The following is a 24,296-nucleotide window of genomic DNA, read 5'->3' as shown; positions in this document are numbered from 1 at the left end:
GCTGTCGAGGGACATCGACTCGGAGGATGTCGACGCGCAGCGCCCTCTAGAGAAACAATTTTCCGAGGCCAGCAGAGCTGGAAGGAGATATCTAAGATGAGGAATACGTCGGAGGACACAATCCCTTCGAAATGTATTTATATATATATATATATATATATATATATATACACAGGGTACAAAATAGTTATATAGTCATTGGTAGCATATGTACAGGTTACAATATAGTTATACTTTTGTATTATATTACAATAAGGATGGCAGGGGGGGATGTAGCACTGCTAGTTGAGGAACATGGCCTTGAGGTTGTTGCGGAAGACAGAGATGGAATGTTCAGCTCTAAGGGTGGCCGGGAGAGAGTTCCAGAATTTTGGTGCAATGTAAGAGAAGCCTAGACCTCCAGCTGTAGCTCTCTTTATGTGTGGTATGTGTAACTGGTTGGTGTACTGGGCTCTGGTGGGGCGTGTGGATGTGCTCCTGGATAATGCTTCAGGTAGGTATGTTGGGGCGGTTTTGTATATACATCTGTGTGTGATGGTAAGGATTTTCAGAGTGATACGGTCTTTGACCTGGAGCCAACGTACTTCACGTCTGGCGTGGGATATATGGTCTCTTCTAGGGATGCTCATAGCGGCTCTGATTGCATTGGTTTGTGTAGTTTGCAGTCTTTGAATGTTCTTGGCGGAGATGCCAGCTAAGAGAGTGTTACAATAGTCGAGTTTGGCGCCTATAGTTGCTCTACCTATGGACATGCAGTTGGGGGTGGATAGGTAGGGTTTAATGGCATTGATGAGTTTGGTGCTGAATGCAGATGCAGAGGCTATTGCGCTGACTTGTTTGTTCAACGATAGATTAGCGTCAATGTGAACACCTAGAGTCTTGAGAGAGGATGATACAGAGATGGTAGTGTTGTCTATGTTGAAGTTAGCGTATTGGGGGCTTAGCTTCGTTATTGTGTTAGGTAAGCCACGAATGAGGATTTCAGTCTTCTCCCAGTTAAGACAGTCCATTGATTGCCATCCAAGCTTGGATAGTGCCATAGATGTTGTGAAGGGCTGTGGCGTCTTGGTGATAGAATCCAGATGGGGTATAAATACTTGAGTGTCGTCTGCATAGTTGGTATATGCTACACCCATGGAGTACAGTAAGTAGAAGAGGGGTTTTGTAAAGAGATAATAGAGGGTGGGGGCCGTACAAGATCCTTGGGGGACACCGCAGCTGATGGTGGTAGAGTCTGCGTTTGCTGTGTCCGAGTAGACCTTCATGGCTCTACCTTTAAGGAAGGATGTGATCCAGGATTCTGCTTGTTTAGAGACATGAGCTGCATGGGTGTGGTAAGTGTTTGGTGAACTACCAAGTCAAATGCAGCTGATAGATCGAGTAGGAGGAGCAGTGCGGGTTTGTCTTTGTCCATGATCTGTGAGATTTGAATTTTTACGTCTAATAAGGCGGATTCTGTCCCATGCCCAACACAGAATCCGGATTGTCTTTTACCTAGTATGAGTTAGCTTCTATGTATGATTGGATCTGGTTGTGAGCTGCTTTGTCCAGGATTTTTAAGAGGAACTGGACTGTCGTTATTTGTCTGTAATTGTTGGGAAGCGTTGGGTCAAGGGTGGCCTTTTTTAGGAGTGCCCGTACCCAGGCTTCCTTGAGATCATCTTCGACGGTTCCTGTTTTGAAGGATGCTTTAATGAAGGCAGTAATCAGGGGTGCTAGCTCATTAGCGCATTCCTTGATGAGTTTGGGCGGGCAGATGTCTGCTTTGCAGAGAGACGGTTTGAGGTTTTTGATGAGATTGAGGACCTCCGATTCAGTGACGTCTCTGAAAGTGAATTGAGCGTGATTGAATTTACTATCCTTGTCTTGTAAGGGGCGGTTAGTTTTTTGATTGGGGAGGGCTTCGCAATGGTTTTGGATTTTGTTCTGGAGGAGTTTTATTTTGTTGAGCATGGCGGACTGAATGCTAGCGCACCAGGCTTTGTCTTTAGTTATCTCATCAGCGATAGCTGGAGGAGTGACTAATTCATTAAAGATTACAAATAATTCTTTAGCTTGGGAGTTGGACTTTGAGATCCTGTCATTGAAGGAGTTGGATTTAGCCGCTAAGATGGCTTTTTTATATTGGAGGGTTTTTTGTTTGAAGAGGCTCTTATTTAGGTCACTGGGATCCGTTTGCCAATTTTTTTGCGACTGACGCTTTTGGTTTCGGTGGGTTTGGAGTTCATCTGAGAACCAAGAGTTGCAGTGGAATGATTTCTTTTCTTTCTTATTTTCAAGAGGGGCTATGGCGTTTATGGCATTGGTGAGAGTCTCATTAAAGATAGCTGATAGTATGTTAAGGTCCTGAGATAAAGGTGGTGCTAGGCAGGGGTTTTTGAGGTGAGGACGCAGGTTGTCTGCGTTGAGTTTTTTTTAACGTCTTTTTGTGGCAGGTGGTGCATAGGTGAGATTTTTTTGGTTTGGGGTTGGTGGAGATAAGGAATTCGATGCACGTGTGGTCTGTCCATGGGAGGGGAGTATTTGAGGTAATGTGGGAATCACATGGGTCAGTGGGGTGGGGGAAGTACGATAGTTTAGTCTATGTTCCCCCTGGGAGTGATGCTCAACTGGAGGTACTCCTGGGGAGGTGGTCCCCAAACCTGAGCAGCGACGACCATCTAGGGAGAACTCAGCATAAAAAAAACCCATCCCATTCTTGTACCTCAGCACCAGGCTTCAGTATCTTTGAACCCTTCTGAATATACCCGGATAGCAGACATTCCAACAACTACTGAGACGAGGAAGACGAGGACGACCTAGTAAAGATCTCAGGAGCTAATAAAAAAGTGCTGGAGCAAGAAAGATCCTTCAGGAGAACTGTAATGCACAGTCTAGTCTTCCTAATACCTTTCAAATAAGGAAAGAAGACAGACTGACACCAAGGTTGAAGCCAACCCTGTCGATGCCAGGAGCTGGAGGAGGCTGCAGCGTGGGAGACAGGCTCACTGGAGGATCGGGACGCTGGCGGAATAGACAAGGTGTCTGTTCAGTCTGAATGAGACAGACTGAGATCGCAGCTCCCGGATGAGCAAGAAGCGGGGTCAGTCCCTTCCTTGGGGCACTGCAAACGGGGAACGAATACCGCTGCTAACGGAGACGCCCGTCAGAGGAGTAGAGACTCCTTGGGTGCTGTTCCTGATGGAAGAGGAGAATCCCCAAGCACAGAATGCACAGGAAGGCGTCGTCCTACAGGGTCCTATGTAGAAGGACCGCCAGACTCCCAAGAGGATCCCCAAAGCCGCGAGAGACAGCGTAGAGTGAAGATACCGAAGGGAAGCTGGCAGGGCTTACGGAGAAGCCTGTTATCAATTCCCTGATTCAGAATCTTAGGAATAGGGCTGCATTGGTCGCTGAAAGTAGTAGAGGCTTTTTTGAAGGAGGGTCTGGGACCCTGAACTGGGAAATAAGAAAGTTGTCGGCAAATCACTATGCTGGGCAGGAGATATGATATGAAATATGATATTATGTTTTATTTATATTGCGCTCATACACAAGTGTTTCATTCAGCGCACGACCAAGCAAAGGGAGGGGAACAAGGGAGAACAAAAATAAACTCTTACTATGCCCTTTGACATTAAGAATGCGCAAGTGCATGGAAAAGGGAAAGGGGGAAAGTGCGTGGAAGGGGAAGATGTGGAAAGTGCAGAACAGAAGAGAGAACAGAATAAATAATAAGTGAAATAAATAAATAATGCAGTGAAAAGTGATAATGCAGCCAGCAAGTGGCAAGTGCTTGATTAGTCAGATAGGGTATATCTGATAAGTGCAGAAGAATAGGGGACTGTATGGGTACAGATACAGATCCCAGTACCAGGGGTGACCAGGATGCGGTGCAGGAGGGAGGCAGGGTGAGCAGGTACCTGGGCCCGGGGGACAGAGGGTGGCCAGGTGCACGGTGCCGAGAGAGAGAGAGAGAAGCAGATCAGCAGGGGAGAAGAGGGCCAAATGCAGAAGCGAAGAGGAAGGTCTTGAGGTGCTTCCGGAACCGGAGATGGTTCTCCTCAAGTTTCAAGGTGGATGAGAGGCTGTTCCAAAGGGAGGCCCCAGCCAAAGACAGATCTGCCCCCAGGTCGTTTCTTTGAAAAACGACCGACCCTGAGGGAGGTAGAAGTAGATGAGTGAAGGGCTCGAGAGGGGAGGTATTTACAGAGGGATTGTTGAAGGTATTTTGGACCCAGGCCCCAGAAAGCCTTGTGGACAATGCAGAGGGTTTTAAATGTAATCCTTGCATCCAATGGTAGCCAGTGAAGGGATTTCAGAGCTGGAGAGATACGATCCCAGGGCTTGAGGCCAAGGACAAGTCTTGCAGTCTTGTTCTGGATTAATTGTAAAGGGCGAAGAGTGGAGGCAGGTAGATTTAGAAAGAGGCTGTTATAGTAATCCAAGCTAGAGAGAACCAGAGCTTGGGAGACCATGAGCTTCTGAGGGAAGGAGAGGAAATTCAAAGTACCTCTAAGGAGGTGCAGTAAGAAGTTTGACTTTTTAGAGATGTCAGAGATGTGTGCAGAGAAGGAAAGTGTGGAGTCAAAGATGACCCTGAGATTCATAGCCACACAAGTAGGGGCAGGAGGAGGGCCAAGGGAGGACAGACAGAGAGTGAAGGGAAAGGATGGTGAAGGTGTACCAATGAGGAGGATCTTAGTCTTGTTAGCATTTAGACAAAGACCGTTGGCAGCACACCAATTTTGAATGGAGATTAGGCAATCAGAGATGAGGGAAGGAGAGGAGGTGGCTGAGGGAAGCCTGAAAATGAGCTGGGTGTCATCAGCATAGCACTGGAAGTTTGAGCAGAAAATGGAAATGCAGTAGGCGAGAGTTGCCAGGTATTGGTTGAAAAGCCCAGGCGAGAGGTTCGATCCCTGGGGAACACCACAGGTAGAGGGGAATAGAGGATAGGCAGGACCCTAGTTTTATCTGGGAGGGTCGATCAAAAAGGTAAAAGGTCAGCCAGGCCAGAGCCTGATCAGTGAAACCCAGGTTGTCATAGAGACGATTGAGCAGAATAGTATGGTTGACCGTGTCGAACGCAGAGGAGAGATCAAGTAGGATGAAGACGGAGGGAATTTTAGAGTCAAGGTTAGAGAGCAGGTCTTCACGGATGTTCAGGAGAGTGAACCCATTATAGTGGGAATCTGGGAAAAGAACAGAAGATTGAAATAAGTTTGGTACATGGCAGGGGAGTAAGTCAGATATTCCCCCAACCAAGGGAACATGGGACTGAGAACCCACATTAAGGAGAACCCACATTAAGGAAAAACAAAGCCGTGAGAAGACAAGGAAAGAAAGTATCCCATTTAGCCGTGTGAATGTTTGTTAAGACAAGTGACGGTGTTGGACAGGTTAGTGAACCCAGCCTGTCAAACATCAGGGGAAGGGAGTAATTCCCCCCGATAGTGTCAAGTGTGGAAAACTGAGAGCAAAGTCTGTAAATGGCCCAAGGAAGAAGGGCATCCTGAGAGTCCCATGAACTTTGTGAAACCAAGAGTGTGGAAGACCAGAGGAAGGGAGGCATTCCCCCTGTTGTGTTTTGGACATTGTATAAAGTCAAGAGAAGGGAGGCATTCCCTTGACACGCTGAAAAAGGTGTGCAGAAGGAAAGCATTCCCCCTCATCCTGTGCGGATTGTGTTGCAAAAAACCTAAGAAAGGTTAGGGGAGGAGACATTCCCCAGACAGTGGCAGAGGAAAAGTTTGTGAAGATTTATATGAGTGGAACTCCAAGATCTCAGAAGAACTTTGTTTTGAACTATTATTCTAAATTTCTAATTTGCCTCTAGCCAGAACTGAGAGAAAACCCTTTCCAGAAGAAGGGAGCGACTCTTCTGGACCAAGAAGAGCCCCCCTGTTTTCCCTCAATATCTATAGTGTTAGGGACAGAGTTCGGGATTTTTGGACACAAGACGATGGACTTTTCAGTTGGACATCCTGACCGTTTCATTAGTATTTTGTTGAGGCAGAGAAACCCCTCACACATGGGGCTAGAGAGATTTCTCTTTCCATTTTCAATAAAAACCTTTGAATATGCCACCTTTGTGTCAATCTCAGACTTCTGTACCTTTACATTACACTCACATCCCTTTGCTTGCATGCATGCACACCTATACATAAACCTTTTTCACACTTACATTGCTGGTGACACCTCAGCTATGGCTCCTGCACCACCCCAGATGGCCTGCTTTGACCCAGGCTACTGTCAATCAGGGGAACATTCTTTTTACCAAGTTTACTACCAGGCAAAGAGGCAGTGGGGCAAGACCTCGGATGCCCTGTCAGCCTCCTAATTAAGACATGTACTACTTCAACATGGTGTTCAGAACGCTCCATGGCCAGAACAAAATGTTTTTTGCCTGGGATGCACCCCTGTGCTGCATCATGTCGTACCCCAAGGTCACAAGGCACCACACAATGGCACAGTTCCCTATTGCCTGTGTGCAGCACAGAGCAGCACTGGTAGATGAAACTGAAAGATGTAATTTCTGAATTTGAAGCAAAACATGCATCTTCTTTTCTCTTAGCGTGCAAAGCAAAGGTGGCCTTCACCACAACATACAAGCCAGCACTGATCACATTGTTTTCTGTATTTCACACTGCTTTCAGCTCAATAAGCAGAAAATGCAAAATGTATTTATCGAAGAAAGCAACTGCTGCTTACCTTTCTTAAATTTCTGCTCTTTATGCCTGAAGAAATGTATAATGTCTTTCGGATTAGCAACCCTATCCACAAATTTCTGACTGAATCGAAGTGCATTAAAGGGTTCGAAACCACCACTGTAATCCACCTAAAAGTGTGCATATTCAACAGAAAAGAAAAAGGTTGGCCAAATAGAAGAAATGGAAAGGAATACACACATTTGTAAAGTACATTAAGTGAGCATCTAATTCAGGAAGGTGGTGTTAAGGGACCATGAAACTATAACCAAGCATTCCTAACATGTTGATAACATCATAAACTTATCAACATAGTGATTTCAATTTAGCTTAACTTACAGAGATGGATTGATGGCCAGAATGTCATACTAAGAATAACAGTAACAAATAATAACTAACAGTAACAAATAAGGACAACACCACTTACGGACACCAAAGAGCTACATTTCCCCACATACTACTGCTCAATCCATAGGCAGCATGTATATATCAAACTACTTTGGTGGCCCATTTACCATATGAATGTCATATATAGTTGCTTAAAGTGCCTCACTTTTTCCAATCAGTTATAATATTAACAAACCCCACCAGAGATTCCTTGTTGAACACATCTATTTTCAGGATCATCTAATGTAATCTAGGTCATCTGCCTTTCAGCCAGAACCCAAAAGAATAGTTATTTTCAAAATTATATTATTTTGCCCACTCCATAAGAGGTGTGGAACGACCTGCTGCTCCTTGATGTCCGCCTGTGTTTTTCTTTCTCTGACAGAGACCCAAGAGGGCTGGGATCAGCAGGCTACCAATATCATCTCTATCGAGGTAGGTGGGAATCCCCTTTTACAGGGGGGCGGGAGGTTGGGGATCCAGAACCAGCAGTAGTTTAGTCTAGTCTAGACTAGTCTAGTCCTGGGGGCAATGCACAGCCACGCAAGCCCCAATTCCACCCACTGTGCCGAAATGCTTGTTTTTTTTTTAAACTCTTTATTGTTTTACAACAATTAACCAACACAACAACAAACAAAACATAACAATCACACTGGCACTTCTTTGTGGATTCCGCCTCGTATCCTCACTTATCGTGGCACGATTCCATGGCGTGCCACTCTGGACGGTAACCATCCGTCCTATCCAATACCATATCAGTTTTATATCCCCTGTGTTGGGGGTGTCCTGTCCTTTTGCGGGGGGTCCATCAGTACCGCTTCCTTCTCCTTGTCCAAACAAGCCCTGTATTAAAGAGTTCAATGCACGTATCTTGTGCCCACCCTCCCCCTATCCCCTCTGCACCGCTCTAGTCCACACTACTGTCTCCGCCAGTGACCATTTCTTGGGATTCGTCCACCACGAGCCTATGCTCGGTCCCGAGCTGGAGTTCCATGCCATTGCTATGCTTCTTTTTGCCAAGATGCTCACCAGAACCTTCATTTTGGCAAGATGTGTTCTCTGCCTCCCCTAGGGAAGAGGCCCAATTGGTACGACTCTGGTGTCCATGCTCGCATGTGAAGTCCACCCTTTCTTTGATCCCCCTCCCAAAATATCTTTATCACTGGGCAGGTTCCAAACATGTACAGTATGTCGGCTTCCTTCTCGGCGCAACATGGGCAGCCCCGGGGCTCCCCAATCTTCATTGCAGTCATCCCCCTGGGTGTGAGATATGCTCTGTTCCTGCCTGAATCTTGCATTCCTAGACACTTTCTTCGGGTATCGCAAGACTGGAATCCATTCCTGGTTGCTGATGGGCCTCTGGAGTTCCTTCTCCTATCGGTCTCTTATTTCCAGCTCCCGTTCAATGTTAGATTTCAGCAATTGTTCGTACAGTCTAGAGACCGCATGTCCCCCTTCTGATACATCATACCACGCGTCCAGCCTCCACTCCGAGTCCTCATCTTCCGGCCATTCCAGCTACCTTCCCTTTATTGTCTCGACCATGCGGTTGTATAGAACAAACTGACCACCGCGTATATCATGCTCCTCCATCAAGTGTCGGAATTCCACCCATTGACCTTCTTTCCTCAGGTCCCCTATCTGAGCTACACCCTTTGCTTCCCACTGGGATCGGTATGTTGCGAGGGTCCCTGTAACTACACCCATGAACCCTGCAAGAGGGATCTGTGCCGAGCAGGGGTTCTGCTCCCCCTGAAGTTTCCATGCTTTGTTCCACAAGGTCAGGCCCAGTTTGACTGTGTTGGGTACGGTCCTGGTCAGGGGCTTGTCGATCTATAACAATTCCCTCAGATAATATAGCTTCAATGCCGGCTGGAGAGTAGTGAGTCTATTGATGTTTCATACCCTAGCAATCTAACCACAAACTGTAATTGTCCTGCAAAATAGTATTGTTCAAAGTCTGGCAGTCTGACACCTCCTGCTTCATAAGCCATTTGTAAGGTGTTTAGGGCAGTCCTGTTCCTCTCCCCACCCCATCCCACCCCACCCCACAGTTCTCGTGCCATTGTGTTCAGTCACATGAAGAAGGCCTTAGGTAAAACGTGTGGGGTCTTAGTGAAATAGTATAGCATGCGTGGCAATACCGTCATCTTCAGTAGGGCCGACCTCCCCATCATCCCCAAAGGAAGGGTCTTCCAGAAGGTCATTGCCTTCCGTGTCTTATCGAAGGCTCCCAGTGTGTTGGATTTGTGTGTGTCCTTGGTGTCATGGTGTACCTCTATCCTCAAATAACGGAAGGATTTTGGTGCCCATGTGAGTCCCGGTCCGGCAATTGGCTCGAGGGGACCCACCTTAGATCAGCCAGGGGGAAAAGAGAGGACTTGTCTTTATTGATGGCTATACCTGAAAGTCTGGTATATGCGTGATTGCTTCCAGTAAGCATGGCAGGTGCTCCCGCAGGTTCCACACAAAGAGGAGCATATAGTCAGCGTATAATGATATAATGATATTTGATGTATAATCCCATCTGTATCTATCCCAGTGTCCTCGTATTCTGCCCTCAGGAAAACTGCCAGCGGCTCGAGGACCAGTATATACAGCATTGATGGCAGCGGGCATCCCTGCTTTGTGCCTCTATAAATCCTCCATACGCCTGAGATATGCCGTCCAGATTTGACTCTCACTCTGGGGTTTTTATATAGCAACTCCTCCCAGCGGCAGAACCTCTCCCTCATCCCAAAGTGGGCAAGGACTTTCAACAACCACTCCCAATTCACAGAGTCGAAAACTTTAACAGCGTCTAGTGATGCTATTGCACATTTGCCCCGTCTGCTGTTTGTCTGGTACACCACATGGTGGAGTCTTCGCAGATTCCACGTCGTGTTCCTCCCTGGGACATATCCCATTTGGTCAGTGTGGATTAACATGGGTATCACCCTTTTAAGCCGGTTGGCTAGCACTGCTATAAGAATTTTGGAGTCCTGTTTAATGAGGGAGATCGGCCTATAGGATGCGCACTCTAATGGTGACTTCCCTGGTTTGAGGATTGGTACAATTACCGACATACTGTCAGGCAACTGCCCCTTTTCATATGCCTCTTGATATGTTTCCAGCAGTCTCGGTGCTAAGGTACTCTTGTATTCCTTGTAAAACTCGCCTGGGAGCCCGTCGGGTCCAGGGGCTTTGCCCAATGGCAGCCCAGAAATCACAGTCTCCAGTTCCTCCAGGTAAGGGGAGCTCCCAGTACCTGAACCTGGTCTTCCGCTAGCTTTGGTAGTCTAATCTCAGACAGGACGTCCGCTATATCGCCCATTTCCCCGCTGGGTTGGGAGCATACAATTTCTCATAGAATTGTGAGAATAAATCGTTAATGCCTTCGTGGGTCCTGACCTCCTCCCCCGCTTCGTCTCTTATCGCATTAATAGGGTCCCTCCTGCCTTCCTGCTTGGTGAGCCAGGCCAAAAGCGGGCTGGGTTTATCCCCTTCCACATGCAATCTCTGTATATACTTCACATAATCCAATTTCCCCAGTCTCTCCCAGATTGTGACACATCTCATTCTCAACTCTGTGAGTTCTGCGGGTTCCTCCCCTGCCAAGCCTGCTTGGTGTTTAGCCAGCTCTATCTCCCTTTCCACCTCCCCCAGTTCCGCCATGGCACCTCCTCTTAGACCGCCCGTTTTCCCCATCGCAGCACCCCCTTATCACCACTTTGAAGGCGTCCCAGATCGTACCGGTGCTCTCTACACTTCCCACGTTGGGCTCAAAGTAATCTACTATCACGTCTTGCATGTATTCCTGGAAGTCGCCCTCCTTCAATGCCTCCGCTCTAAACCGCCACGTTGGTATTGGGGCCTTTTTAGAAGTATGTGCCCAGGTTGCTAGCAATGGTGCGTGGTATGACAATCTTCGTGCCCTAATATGTATCCCCGAGAATTCCCTCAAAGATTCAGTGCCCGTGAATAAGTAATCTATGCATGTAAATGTCGTGTGGGTGCGCTATAGTGTGTGTACCCTCTCCCCTGTCCATGTACCTTCCTGCAGACATCCTCCAGATGCAGTTGATTCAGGATCGTTTGTAGGGCCTTCACTAGCGTGCTGGTTTCCTGTATTTGTCATCAGATCTGTCCAGGAGCGGGTCGAGAGTGCAGTTAAAATCACCTGCCCAGATGAATGTCGCCTCCCTGTATTGGCCCAATTTGGGTGCAATTTTCTTGAAGAACTCTGTTGTGTTATGATTTGTAGCATATGTATTTATCAAGCATATTTCTCTGTTCTCCAGCATTCCATGCACCAACACAAATTTGCCTTCCGGGTCTCTTTCTTGCTTTAGCAATTGAAATGGGACCCCCGGGGCAACCCATATCAGGAAACCCCTAGCATAATTGGAGTATGTCGCACTGTACATTTGGCCTCCCTGTTTCTTAGCCACTTTGGTTTGCTTCTCAGGTGTTAAATAAGTCTCATGTAACAATGCTACTTTGATCTTCATCCTGTTCAGCCAGGCATATACTTGGAGTCTCTAGACGTAAGCGTTAAGTCCTCTGACGTTCCAGATTGCAATGGTCACCTTGTCCAGGCCCATTTTAGTGGTATACTCTGTATGGCGGCCCCCTTCATGTCCTTCCACTGCGCCGCCTGCCTAGTGCTCCACTTCCTAACCCCAGTTCGTGCCGCCCTGCCTCCCCATGGGCATAGGTAATTCTTCCCAGCACTAATGTTGTTGGCACGTACCACGGGCTGTGGAATTTTTCTCGGGCTTGCTTCATTTGATTCATATCAGTTCCATCACCACACCCGCCATGCCTTATACTTCTTTGTATGCTGTTTCCTCCACTTTCCGTGCCTTTCGCCAACCAACCAAACAACTGACTAACTACAACTATTAAACAAACGCCCAGCCACCCTCCCCGTGAACGGGCCCGCTGCTTCTCTTGCTCCACCCACCGAGGTGGGACCATCCTGCCGCAGCATGATCCCTTAAAACTGACATCCTAACTAGTAAGTCTTGGGGTTGCGTGTCCTGTCGCCATCTGCGGTAATACCGAAAGTCGTTGCTCCTTTAGTTATATTCCATCTGGCTTTCGTGATGTCTATGGTGTCGGAAACATCTTCCCATGGTAGGCTCACTCCCGCTGTCCCCTAGGTAGATTCCCTTTATTGTCAACATTTCTGGGTCTCCCTTGCGGGATACCCTATTGGTCCATCCATGCTTGGGCCTCTGTTGTCTCAAAGAAGTATGATCTGCCCTCTTGTATCACCTTCAGTTTTGTTGGGTACAGTAGCACATAACGTATAACCGCTGCTTTGAGGCGTTCCTTGGTGGGGCCATAGCGTGCGCGTTGTCTCTGGACCAGGATTGATAGTCCGGGTAGATCGTTATTCTGGAGGAGTTCCTAGTTATTACTCCCCCTTCTCTAGAGAATGTCATCATTTTGTCTCGATCTTTAAGTTCATGATTCTTGCAATTATTGATCTCGGGGGGCTCTTGGTTGGGGCCTTCTGGTCAGGGCCCTATGGGCTCTCTCAACTGCAAAACCTTGGGACAGTACTCCTACCCCGATCTCCTGCAGCAGGAGATTCTCAACATAATTTGTGGGGTCCTGACCCTTTTCCCCCTCTGGTTGTCCAACAATCCGGATATTATTCCTTCAGACCCTCCCTTCTGCGTCCTTTGCCCTCTGTTCCAGGATCTTCACCTGTCGTAGCACATCTGACATTTGGGTCTGGGGGGTTGCAACGTCGGTGGTGTTTTGCTGTACCTGTTGTTCCGCCGTAACCACACGGTCTGCCAGGGTCCGTACGTCTTGTCGGAGGAGGCCCACATCCACCATTACTGTATACATCTTGTTTTCCAGGGAAGCCTTCAGGGTCACTATGGCTTCCAATATTGGGCTCTCGCTCTCACCCTTCTCCTGCTGTACAGCGCTAGACGAGGCCTTGCTTGCCTCCGGTGGAGTGGGTTAGCCCTTGTCTGACTTCCTGGCAAAGGATTTGATGCTGGTTCGCTTGCCTCTTCCCCCTTTTGGTTTACTTGACATTCTTTACTGGTCGACATAGCGCCGTCCTCCCCCCTCCTTCACCTTGTCAGGCGGCCCTCAAAGCTTCCTCTCTGTTCTCGCTGCTCAGATGCCGCTATATTGCTCTGTGGGTGGGTTGTGCTCTCCCACGTCCACCAGCATCTGCCTGTCGTCTGCCTGTCGTTGTTGCTTAGCCTTTAGTATCTGCTGGTCGTGGTCCTGCTCCTCCTTTTACCACTCGTTGCAGGTTGGGCGTGTCAATGTCCAAAGTGTGATTGGGGCATGGGAGGCGCATGCTCCTGCTGCCCTCTTCTTACTCTGTTTCTCACTATGGAACTCTGAGTGGGTTGCGTTCTCCCACGTTGTTGTGTCTTTTTCATCGACTTCTGTGTCCTCGCAGCACTTGACGACACTCCTTTTCTTACCCCGCTAGGTAGCGAAGGTCCTCTTGTTGTGCGCTTGTCCCTGTGCCTCCAGATGTTTCTCACCGACACTTTACCCGTGGTTATGTGGGTCCGCCCAGTTTCTGTTTCAGCCCCTGGATTACTTGGACCTGCCAGTACTGTTCTATGTCCAAGGTGCACCCCACCCTCGGTCTCCCTCTGTGCCTCTAGGTTCGGGTAAAAGTTAATCTCTCCCTGCCCGGCTTTGTTCCCTTCACAGAAGGATATCCCTCACAGCGTCCGTGCCTTCTGCTCCCTGCTGTGTTGCTCAGCGAGTGGGCTGTGCTTTCCCATGTCCACCAGCAGCCACCCTGCGTTTTTTATCTTGTAGAGCCCTCCAGGGTGGCAGTTTGCTGTGTATAAGTCCTGTATGGTGGCTCCTCATCAGCAGCAGCGCTCTGCAGATAGTGTCCGCCTACTCAGATGGTGTGTTTATTTACTACGTGTGTGCGTCTGTGCTACTAAGCCCATTCCAGCTGATATAGTTCAATGTGCCGCATGAGCACTGTGGGTTGTGTCCCCACACATCGATTCAATGCCTGTGTTTGCATGCATTATTCATTCTCCCCAGCGCTGCAAGTCCCATTTACCTCTTCACTTGATGTGCCTGCAGGCTTCCTGGTGTAAATTGCCTCCGGTCTGGGCCAGGACCTATGCAGACTCTTCTTGCCGCACTGTTGCGTGCAGCACTCTCCCCACAGGTCTGTGCCACTGCGACGGTGTCCCCTTCTCCCTCTTTCAGCACCCCTATCGAGTGCTATTACGCCCTGCAAGGTAGGGTCAGGATCTCCATGTGCGCCGCGGATGCGTGCTGTGCCCCTCTCGTTATGTGGACTGGGGGGGAATTGTCTCACGATACATGGGCCCCTGCCAGGGTCGTTCATGCAGCGTGGGCCTCGCGCCGGGTTCCACAAAGTTTAATGCCCACATCAGGTGTTCCTCACCCTCTCCTCCAGGTGGGGAGCCCCCCGCCACCAACCTCTGTCAGGTCAGCCCAGGCTGAAGTCTGCCTCCCCCGAAGGGGAAGGGGGGAAACCGCAGATCCCCTCGCGTCCTGCTGCATGCCCCCAGCTCCCCAGCCAGGGCTGTCCAACCCGATCTGCACTGGAGCCCGCTGCATCCCTCTCCAGAGCACGGGGGCCGGAACTAGGTTGCCTCCTCTCACCAGCTCCTTTCTTCTTGGTGGTCCAGCGTCCCGTGCCCCACTCCAGCGCTGGGCTGCTGATGATGATGATGATGCAGCCGCTCTCTCCTACCCGCGTCCCCCTATCCTGAGGACTGTGCTGTAGCTGCTGCTCCCAGCGTATTCCTGGAGCACTCCCGCCACCCGGCTTCTGTTGTTGGGCTGCCGCCTTGTAGTTCTACTGCCCAGCAGTCGCCATCAGGTCCCTCTGTGCGGACCCCTCATCTTGCGCCCGCCATCTTGGATTTGGCAGGTGAAGTCTTAACTTCGGATTTTCATATGATTCCTTCTCAAATTCTTCTCAGCAGTCACCCCAGCTGATCTCTGGATGTTCCGACATGAGTTTTATACCAAATCCTGCAAGCTTGCTCGGATTTCTTTCAGGATCATTCAGGAGCTCCTGAGCCTAGCCTCCTACAGCATGGTCACCAAGCCACGCCCTTGTTTGCAGATTCCTATATCCAGTTTGCATGCATGTTTCAGAAACTGGCCAGTGTCTCTCTTAATTGCATAACTCTCAATGAGAAATAAGATCTGAATGGTTACCAGAGGGCTGCAGTGAAGAGAAAGAGAGAAAGAGAGAGAGAGAGAGAGGGAGAAAGAGAGAGAGAGAGAGAGAGAGAGAGAGAGAGAGAGAGAGAGAGACAGAGAGAGAGAGAGAGAGGGCGAGAGGGCGAGAGAGAGAGAGAAAGAGAGAGGGGGAGAGAGACCGACCCACAGGGAAACCGTCAACTGAGACCGCAAAGTCCTAAGGCGGAAAGCACTGCACAACAAAAACCAACATCTGAGGGATGCATACGGCTGAAGCAGTAAGAGAACCCTGAGGTTCCCCCTGCCGCCTGCAATCATCCGGACATAATCCTGGTTGCAGTGCCGATTACTGGCCCACAGGTCAGTTCCGAGCAACGGAAAGCGAGCTGCACCTGGTGCAGGCCCCCATTTAAGGCTGGGACCAAGATTTGCAGTGGAATCTGGTCCGAAGGGGAAAGGCGTGCAGAGCAGTGGCAGCAAATTAAAATGGCCACCCATTAATGTTGACACCGCTGGGGAGAGCAGAGAGTGGTGGCCCCTGTCGAGGGAGGCAGAGCCGAGCCGGCCCTCTTTGTGCAGACGCCCACAGAGCCTTCAGGGCGCAGCACCACCGGCGTAACAAGCAGCTGCCTTGCACTGCCGGGACTCGGCTGACAGCAGGTTCCCGTGCCGCAAGGCACACAACAGGGAGGCGCTGAGCCGCACAGCCTGGTTGGCTGGCGCGGCAGTGACTGGAAAGTGAATTGCAGCGGCCCCTTACTTGCATCTAAAGACGACTTCCGGGGGACGTGGAAGAGGGTGCAGACACCATTTCCCAAATCTGCGGTCCTGCAGCTTCTTGGCGACTGGAGTTCCCCCATCTCATGGGTGGGCACGAGTGAGAGCGCACGCTGTTGAAGACCATATGCCGGGTGGTGAGACCACCAAGGACTGCGGGAGGACTCGCCTTGTATCCACGCACAGACAGCTTGCGATCTGCAGGGACCCGGAGCAGCACGAGTGAGTAACCTTGTCCCGAGAAGGAGGTGCATCCGGCATCACGGCTGGGCAGTGACCCTGGAGACTTACAGGTTGCAAGGTGGAGGCAAGGCAGGGAGGGACACCCCCTGTCACATTGTTCAAAGAAAAACCCAAGGCCTTCTCAGAGGAGGAGGGCCGGGGTGGTATCACCAAGATACTAGGAGGAGGGCCCACGGATCAAACACCATAAGTGGCTGCTAAGAGACATCACCCTGCATGACAGGGGTGCAAGACTAGAGCCAGAGGGCAGACTGGTGGCGGAGTGCAGTGAGAGCCGCCTCACGAAGAAAAGGCTGCTGGCCAATTAACCTGCTCATGGTGAGGCATGGGGCTGCAAGACTGGCGACCCCATAGCAAGCAGCATAAGGAACCCCATGACACATGCAGGCAATTGAGTGAAATAGGACCACAGCCCACAGCCCATCTGGGGTTGCTAGCGGTTAACCGGTTGGCAGACAGGCAGACGATGAGGATCCCACCACATAGACCCCTGCAAGTACCCAGAGCATGGTGGAGGTATGGCAGGAACTCAAACTGACCCTGTAGGACAAGGGAATCCTGGAGTCCCGAGTCGAGGGGCATCTCAGGAACTGCCAAGATCAGCTCCGATCAGGCATTTGGCATTGCCCCCCAGACAGCTGGTAAATGGGTGGGGGAACTCCCTTGGCAGTGACAACAACCAGGACAAGAGATCGGCTTGCTCCAATCGACCAGGTGGGTGAGCAGACCATGATGGGAGAGAAAAGCAGGCAACCCAAGACTGAAAAATACACAGCCCCAATGCTGCATGCACACCTTCTCCAAGGACCTCGCCTAACCCGCCCACCCCCCAACAGCAAGATGTGCAGACAACTAATTTGGAGGGTAGGATTGCCGAAGTCCTGCAGGTGGTACCGAGCTCCAGGACGGCCTTATAAGACAATGCATTACTTACCGTAAAAGCATTTCTGATGGTTGTATCTGCTTAGATTCACATGCTGTGCATAGGTCCGACATCCAGTGGTCACTGCGGAGTATTGCATTCTGTTTTTCGTAGTCGAAAAGGGGACGTCGACAAGGCGTGTCTGTAACACTATCCCTATAGTGACGTGTTGTACCCACAATCCCTCACGCGTCGAGGTCCCTCTGTTTGTATTTTTCTGCCCTGAGGGAGCCTTCTAGACGTGAGTGAGTACAGAAAAGAGAGAAATATAGAAAGATGTCTATGTTCCTTCCATCCAAGCGGGGAGGAAGGGTGGGCGCATGTGAATCTAAGCAGATACAACCATCAGAAATGCTTTTACGGTAAGTAATGCATTGTCTTCTGATGTTTGTTAATCTGCTTAGAATCACATGCTGTGCATAGACTAGCGAGCAGTACCCGGAGTTGGTGGTGGGTTATGAGAAGAAACAGTAGAGAAAAGATGTCTTAATACTGCCTGCCCCACCTGGGAGTCAGATCTAGAGTGTGCATCTAGACAGTAGTGTTTTGTAAAGGTGTGCACAGAACTCCAGGTAGCCGCTTTGCAGATGGACTCAAGGGGAACATTTGCAATGAATGCTATGGACGCCCCCGTGCCTCGAGTAGAATGTGCTCTTGGCCTAAAGGGCAGTTCTCTCTTAGCAAGAGTATAGCAGAGAGTGATGCATTGAACAATCCATCTAGAAATAGTGGACTTTGAAACTGCATCTCCTTCTCTTCCTGCTGCCACCGAGACGAAGAACTGATTAGTCTTCCTCAGTGGTCTGGTTCTTTCCATGTAGAACATGACCACCGTGCGGACATCTAGTGTGTGCAGAGTCCTCTCTCCCAAGTTGGAAGGGTTTTGAAAGAACGCTGGTAGTTCTATCGACTGGTTTAAGTGGGATTTTGAGATGAATTTTGGGGCAAACCTTGGGTGAGTGCGTGGAACCACTTTATCTTTGTGAACTGTAACAAAGGGGTCTAGAACAGAAAGAGCCTGTAGTTCACTTACTCTCCTGATGGAGGGGATAGCTATTAGAAAAGCAGTCTTAAGAGTGAGGTCTTTAAGAGATGCTTTGTGCATGGGTTCAAATGGTGAGCCCATGAGTTTGGTAAGTACCACGTTAAGGTCCCATCCGGGAGCTGGGTCAGCTACCGGGGGGGTGAATTCTCTTTATTCCCTCCATGAAGGCCTTTATAAAAGGGGTCTTCCTCCACGACACTGAGTTGGGAAGTGGTGTATGCAGAAAGTGCCGCTAGGTGGACTTTAATGGAATTGAACACTAGACCTGAATCCAATAAGTGGGTCAGGTATAGAATAATATGTGTGGGAGAGCAGTCAATTGGGTTGATGCTCTTTCCTCTGCACCAAATGACAAATCTCTTCCATTTGCTAGAATAGCAGTGGCGAGTGTTAGGTTTTCTGGCCTCCCTGAGGATGTCCATGCATCTCTGCGGGAGCTGTAGATGTCCAAATTCTATGATCTCAGGAGCCAGGCTGCTAAATTCATGTTCTGGGGGCATGGATGCAAAGTCCTGCCCCTGTCTTGTGACAGCATGTTGTACGGGCAGGGGAGTTTCACTGGGGGAGATAGAGACATCTCCATCAAGTGAGCAAACCATGGCTGCCGGGCCCACATAGGAGCCACCAGTATCATGGTTACTTGTTCCTGGTGCATCTTGTGCACTACCTTGTTGAGAAGGGGAGTCGGGGGAAAAGCGTAAACAAATCTCCCTGACCATTGAATCGACAGACCGCTCCCCTTGGATTGGTTCTGGGGGTACCTGGAGGCGTAACTTTGGCATTGTGAGTTCTCCAGGGTTGCGAACAGGTCTATTTCTGGGAACCCCCATTGCGTGAAGACGTCGAAGACGATGTCTTTGTGCAGTCGCCATTCGTACTCTTCGGGCAGGGGGAAATCTCTGCTGAGTTTGTCTGCCAGCAGATTGAGTTCCCCTGGTACATGTTGTGATAGAAGGAACATATTCTGTTTGAGAGCCCACTTCCATATGTTTTGGGCCAGTTTGGACAGTCCTGGAGAATGGGTTCCCCCCTGTTTGTTGATGTAATACATGGCTGTGGTGCTGTCTGTAAGGACCATCACTGTCCTGCCCTGTAGGTGTTCCTTGAAGGCTTTTAGCGCCTTGAACACCGCTTGTAGCTCCAGAAGATTGATGTGTTTGGATGCTACGTTCGGAGTCCACTCCCCGTGAGCAGTTTGATGGGATAGGTGAGCCCCCCATCCTGTGAGGGATGCGTCTGTGGTTAGAGTGGCTTCCGCCGCGGGTGTGGCAAAAGGTTTCCCTTTTTCTAGGTTTTCCTTTGTCCACCACCGTAGCGAGAGAACTAAGGCCTGCGAGACCACAACTAGGTCGTCCCATAGTCCGCTGGCCTGGCACCACTGGCTGTTGAGCCACTCCTGCATTGGGCGCATGCGCAGGCGTGCGTGAGGTACCAAATAAATACACGACGCCATCATGCCTAGCAAGCGCATTGCTTTGCGTACCGTCACCTCTCGACCGGCCACATATTGAGGGATCTGAAACAACATGTTTTGGACCCTCTCTTTGGAGGGGAAGACGAGGCCGTCCTTTGTTTGAATTAGAGCCCCTAGGAATTGTTTGATTTGGCTGGGGTCTAGGCTGGATTTCTTTTCGTTGATGGAGAAGCCCAACTGGAACAAAAGGTCTACAGTCTTCTGGGTATTGGAGAAGCATGTTTCGTAAGAATCCCCTGTTATGAGCCAGTCGTCGAGGTAAGGGTAAACTGGGATGGACAACCTGCGCAGGTGGGCCGCTGCCACTGCCAGTACCTTCGTGAATACCCTCGGTGCTGATGCTATCCCGAAGGGTAGCACTCTGAACTGGTAGTGTTTGCCCTCTATCATGAACCGGAGGTATTTTCTGTGCGCTGGCAACATTAAAATATGAAAGTATGCATCTTTCATGTCCAATGTTGTCATGTAATCTCCCTGTGATAGCAGTGGGATTACTTCCTGTAGGGTCACCATACGAAACTTTTGGGGTTTGATGAACTTGTTCGCTGGGCGCAGATCTAATACAGGGCGCATGGTTAGGTCATTTTTGGGTACAAGGAAGTACACTGAATAAATACCTTCCGTTACCTGAGATAGAGGCACAACCTCTATGGCTCCTTTTTCCAGCAGTTGTTGTACTTCTTGCAGAAGTATGGCAAGATGTTCCGGTGACATGCGTCGTCCCCTCGGGGGTTTGTATGTTGGGGAACTGTTGAATTCGATGCAGTATCGCAGTGGGCTACGGTGGAAAGTACCCAGCGGTCTGACGTTATACCCTCCCATGCTGGAAGAAAGGATGTTATCCGGCCCCCGACCGGTGTTGCATGGGAGGGGACGCGAATGTTCGCGTCACTTGGTGTTGTTAGGGGCTTGGGAACCTCTGGGGGTGGACCCTCGCCCTCTTCCTTTGCCCCGGCGCTGTCCTCTTAGGCTGTACTGGCCACTATTGGTCTGGAAATTGGTGGCAGGGTACTGTTGCTGCTGGTTTTGTTGTTGGCGTTGGCCACGAAAAAAGCGTTTATTTCCATAGCCGCGCCTGGTAGCGGGCTTAGAGATTTGGTCAAGAGTTTTGATCGTATCAAACTCTTTTTTAGCCATCTCCAGAGCCTCATCCACCGCTTTCCCGAAGAGGTTTGAGTCTTCAACAGGTTTATTTATTAAAGACGCCTGTGTCTCCGGTTTGAACCCTGAGTTGCGCAGCCATACGTGTCGTTTTAGGACTATTCCCTGAACTAGGGAACGTCCCGCAGTTTCTGCCGCATCCAGAGAGCTCTTTACAATACTCTGGTTGACCTGGGTTCCTTCGCCAATAGTTGAAAGCAGGCGTGTACGTAATGGTTCCGGCGCTTCTTCGGCGTCTTTGCGCAGTTTGGCCCACTGCGCGTCCGCATAGCTAGCGAGCAAAGAATTGTTGTTGGCAATTCTTGCCGAAAAGGCGGCCGAGGATTTAATTCTTTTTGCAAGGGCATATAGCCGCTTGCCCTCCTTGTCAGGTGGCGCCTCACTGGTGGAAAGTGGTACCCCTGCCCTCTTTCTTGTGTTGGTTACTACCAGGGAATCCGGAATGGAATGTCCCCTGATGTACAGCGGGTCTGAGGGTGAAGGAGTGAAAAGTTTTTCAATTCTAGGATTGACCCCTCTGATTAGTGTGGGTGCGGACAGCGAAGGGATGATTCTTCTCTTCACCGAAGCGAGGAGGGGAATTGTCTGACTAACCGGGGGTTTCTCCTTAATTACCCTTTCTACAAAGTCTAATTCAGGGGAGAGCTCCCCAGTGTCCAGTTCGAAGTGTGCTGCTGCTCTGCGCAACAGGGCATTAAATGTGGGTTGATCGTCAATGGGAGACGTATTTCTAACAGGTGAAATGTCGGGAGGATTTAGGTTTAGGACATCAGTGTCTGAATATATTGATGGTGATTGCCAGGGGTGAGAAGGTCCTTCTTCTGGATCTTCCCCGAAGCCTTCTCCTACCAAGTCTGGGCTGTCTTCCAGACCTTCCTCCTGGTTCAGTCCGTCTTCCTCGTCCATAAAATCATCCTCTTCCTCAAGATAATGTTCTTCCCCAATGAGGTCATACACACTGTGGAAGTCTGAGGCTGTGTCCTGGTGAGGATTGACTAATCTTGGAATTTTGGCCCTGGGGTCCTCCTGAGGCCCTTCTCTTATTCTCTTTGGAGTGGGAGGGTTTTGGGCATTCATAAACCTCTCCATTCTTTCCATGCAGAGATGGAGCCTTTCCATGGTTTCATGGGGTACCCCTGAGCGGTCTAGTGGGGGAAAATTGGTGTCTTGTAGCTGAAAACGACTCGACCTCTCCCATAACGTCGAGGAAAGTGTCCCGTCGCCCTCCGAAAAGCCTTCAGGTGTGCTAGGAATCCCTTCGACTGAAGGAGATCGTCCCTGTGTTTTCGGCGTGTCTTTCGACCTTTGCGTAGCGCTCGATGTGTCTTTCGGCGTACGCTTGTGGGCGTCGGCTACCACGATCCTCGCCAAGCTCTCAGCGACTCGTTTGTCAGCGGAAAGCTGTGGTTTCGACGTTACGGGTGTCGAACACTCTACGGCGGCATGCGCCTTCTGCTGATGCGCTCCGGCCGATGATTTGGGGGCGGCGCCCTTATTTGCCGAAAGCCCAGTCGCTGGTCGCGGCTGCGGCTGCGAGAGGGGCTTCGAACCCGAACGGTCCGAGGAGGCCGCCGGTGAAACCTGCGACTCCTTGGGCGCTGATGCTCTCTTTGCCTTCGGCAAAGACGAGCCATGGGTTGTGTGCTTATGTGTGGTCTTGTGTGCGTCAGTGTCGCCGGGGTGTTCAGCCCCATAAGCAGGGCGTGAGCCGAGCCCGTCGGGGCCGGGGACAGACGACGAAGCGCGTGTGCGCTCTCTAGGGGGGTTTACGACTTCCGTAGCGGAGGTCGTGGTATCACGTTCCTCGTCACTGTCGGAGGTAGCGACGGTGGGCGGAGCGTCGGCCTTCGACATAGAGTAGGCCGCCCACCTTTTGACCCTACGGTCTTTTAGAGTCTTCGGCTTAAGAAGCCGACAAGCCGTGCAACCTTCCTCCTTGTGATCGAGGGGCAAGCAGCGGTTACACCGTGAATGCTTGTTCTTCCAAGTAAACTTGCCCTTGCAAAGCGGGCAAAACCTAAAGGGTGTCCTCTCCATAGCCGAGGCAATAAAACGTGATAACCACCCCAAGGGAAAGGAAGGGGAAAAGGAAAGGCATTCTCAGAAAAGAATTAGAGATGTCCCACGACCCCCACTCTCCCTACTGTATATGGCCTGCGAGGCCAGGCCACGTGTTCGGCAACGCCGAAGGATCTCCTCCGCTCCTCCCCTCCGTCGAAGATTTTGCTCGGCGGAGACAGCTTCACAACAGCGTCGAGGGGGGGGATCGATATGTTCTATATTAATATAGGAAAAAATATGCGACCGTGGGAGAGAGTCGCGCCCTGCCAATCGGGCTGTAGGGGGCAGAGTCACAGTGGTGGAGGACGGATCCTTACAGCTGTGCGGGGAGGGTGAGCAATCGGCAGAGGACCAGACCAGAACTTTGAGCGGCTCTGCCCCGCAGACAGAGAACACCACCCAGGCTCTGGATCCTCAAGGATAGCCTTGGACTAAAGATAAGACGGTGACGGATTTGCTGCAACACGGACTTGGGCGTGGGTGGACACTTGGGGCCGTTTATATGAGCGTACTACACCCAAGACCATGGACGCACACTAGCGACCCTCCAACCTTGTGAAATTGGATGTGACCATACATCCCTGGCACGAGCATCGGGACGCGGGTTGATGCAGAGTGCCTACATTGCAGGTATACTATTATGGAGGTTTGTGAGTTAACCAGGTTCTTTGTTAAATGTTGTGTTGTTGATCATGGGGTGTTGGGTTGTTGAGGAGGGGATAGGGTGAAGTTGTCCAGCTCAGAGTCAAAGCCAAGTTGTATCAGGGCAACATTGCGCACTGAGAGGGTTTGTGGGTGGGGGGGGGATCTACAACCAAAACCATGGGATCACTGACTATTCACACGTGGAATGTAAGGGGTTTGGGGCCGCCAGCCAAGCGTAAGGAGGTAATGGGGTTTCTGGAGAGGTGGGGAGTGCAGATAGCACTTCTCCAAGAAACACACTTCACCTGAACAGGGCAGAACCCGAGAAGGTGAAGGCTAGTTGGGGTGCGGGGGGTAGGCAAGTGCACAGCACAATCTACTCCTCCTTCTACAGAGGGGTGTCCTAGATAGCAGAAGGGGTTCCCTTTCAAGTAACCAAGGTTCAGCGTGATGAGGAGTGCAAGAATCATTTTACTGGGGCTGCTAGACAGGAGGGAAATTAGCTTGACAAACTCATACGCTCCCAACACTGATAATGAGAGACACTTCCTCAGGTTAGTGGGCATGGTGGGGGGACACAGGCACAGGGAGCAGATATGAGGGGAGATTTTAATTGCGTGCGCCGACCACAGTTGGATAGGTCAGACCCCAAGGAACGTAACAACCCAATGGCATCTAAATCCCTGGGCTGCATGTTGTCAGACCTAGACATGGTCA

At 50.2% G+C, this 24,296-nt stretch overlaps 1 protein-coding gene across 2 annotated transcripts in view; it reads right to left on the bottom strand.

Annotated features, from left to right (window-relative positions):
* MRE11 (MRE11 homolog, double strand break repair nuclease) overlaps positions 1-24,296 on the bottom strand; it is a 1,502,633-nt gene that overhangs the window by 886,997 nt on the left and 591,340 nt on the right. For both annotated transcript variants that reach the window (XM_069639266.1, XM_069639267.1), the window contains exon 11: positions 6,694-6,820. In XM_069639266.1, coding sequence (XP_069495367.1) covers positions 6,694-6,820 — 127 coding nt within the window. The remainder of the gene's footprint in view (positions 1-6,693; positions 6,821-24,296) is intronic.

This window comes from Ambystoma mexicanum, chromosome 7q (genome assembly GCF_040938575.1).
Source record: "Ambystoma mexicanum isolate Mex_15411 chromosome 7q, UKY_AmexF1_1, whole genome shotgun sequence".
NCBI classification, from domain to species: Eukaryota; Metazoa; Chordata; class Amphibia; order Caudata; family Ambystomatidae; genus Ambystoma; species Ambystoma mexicanum.
Note: the sequence above shows the minus strand (reverse complement) of the source record. Positions and strands in the feature narration are given on the sequence as shown.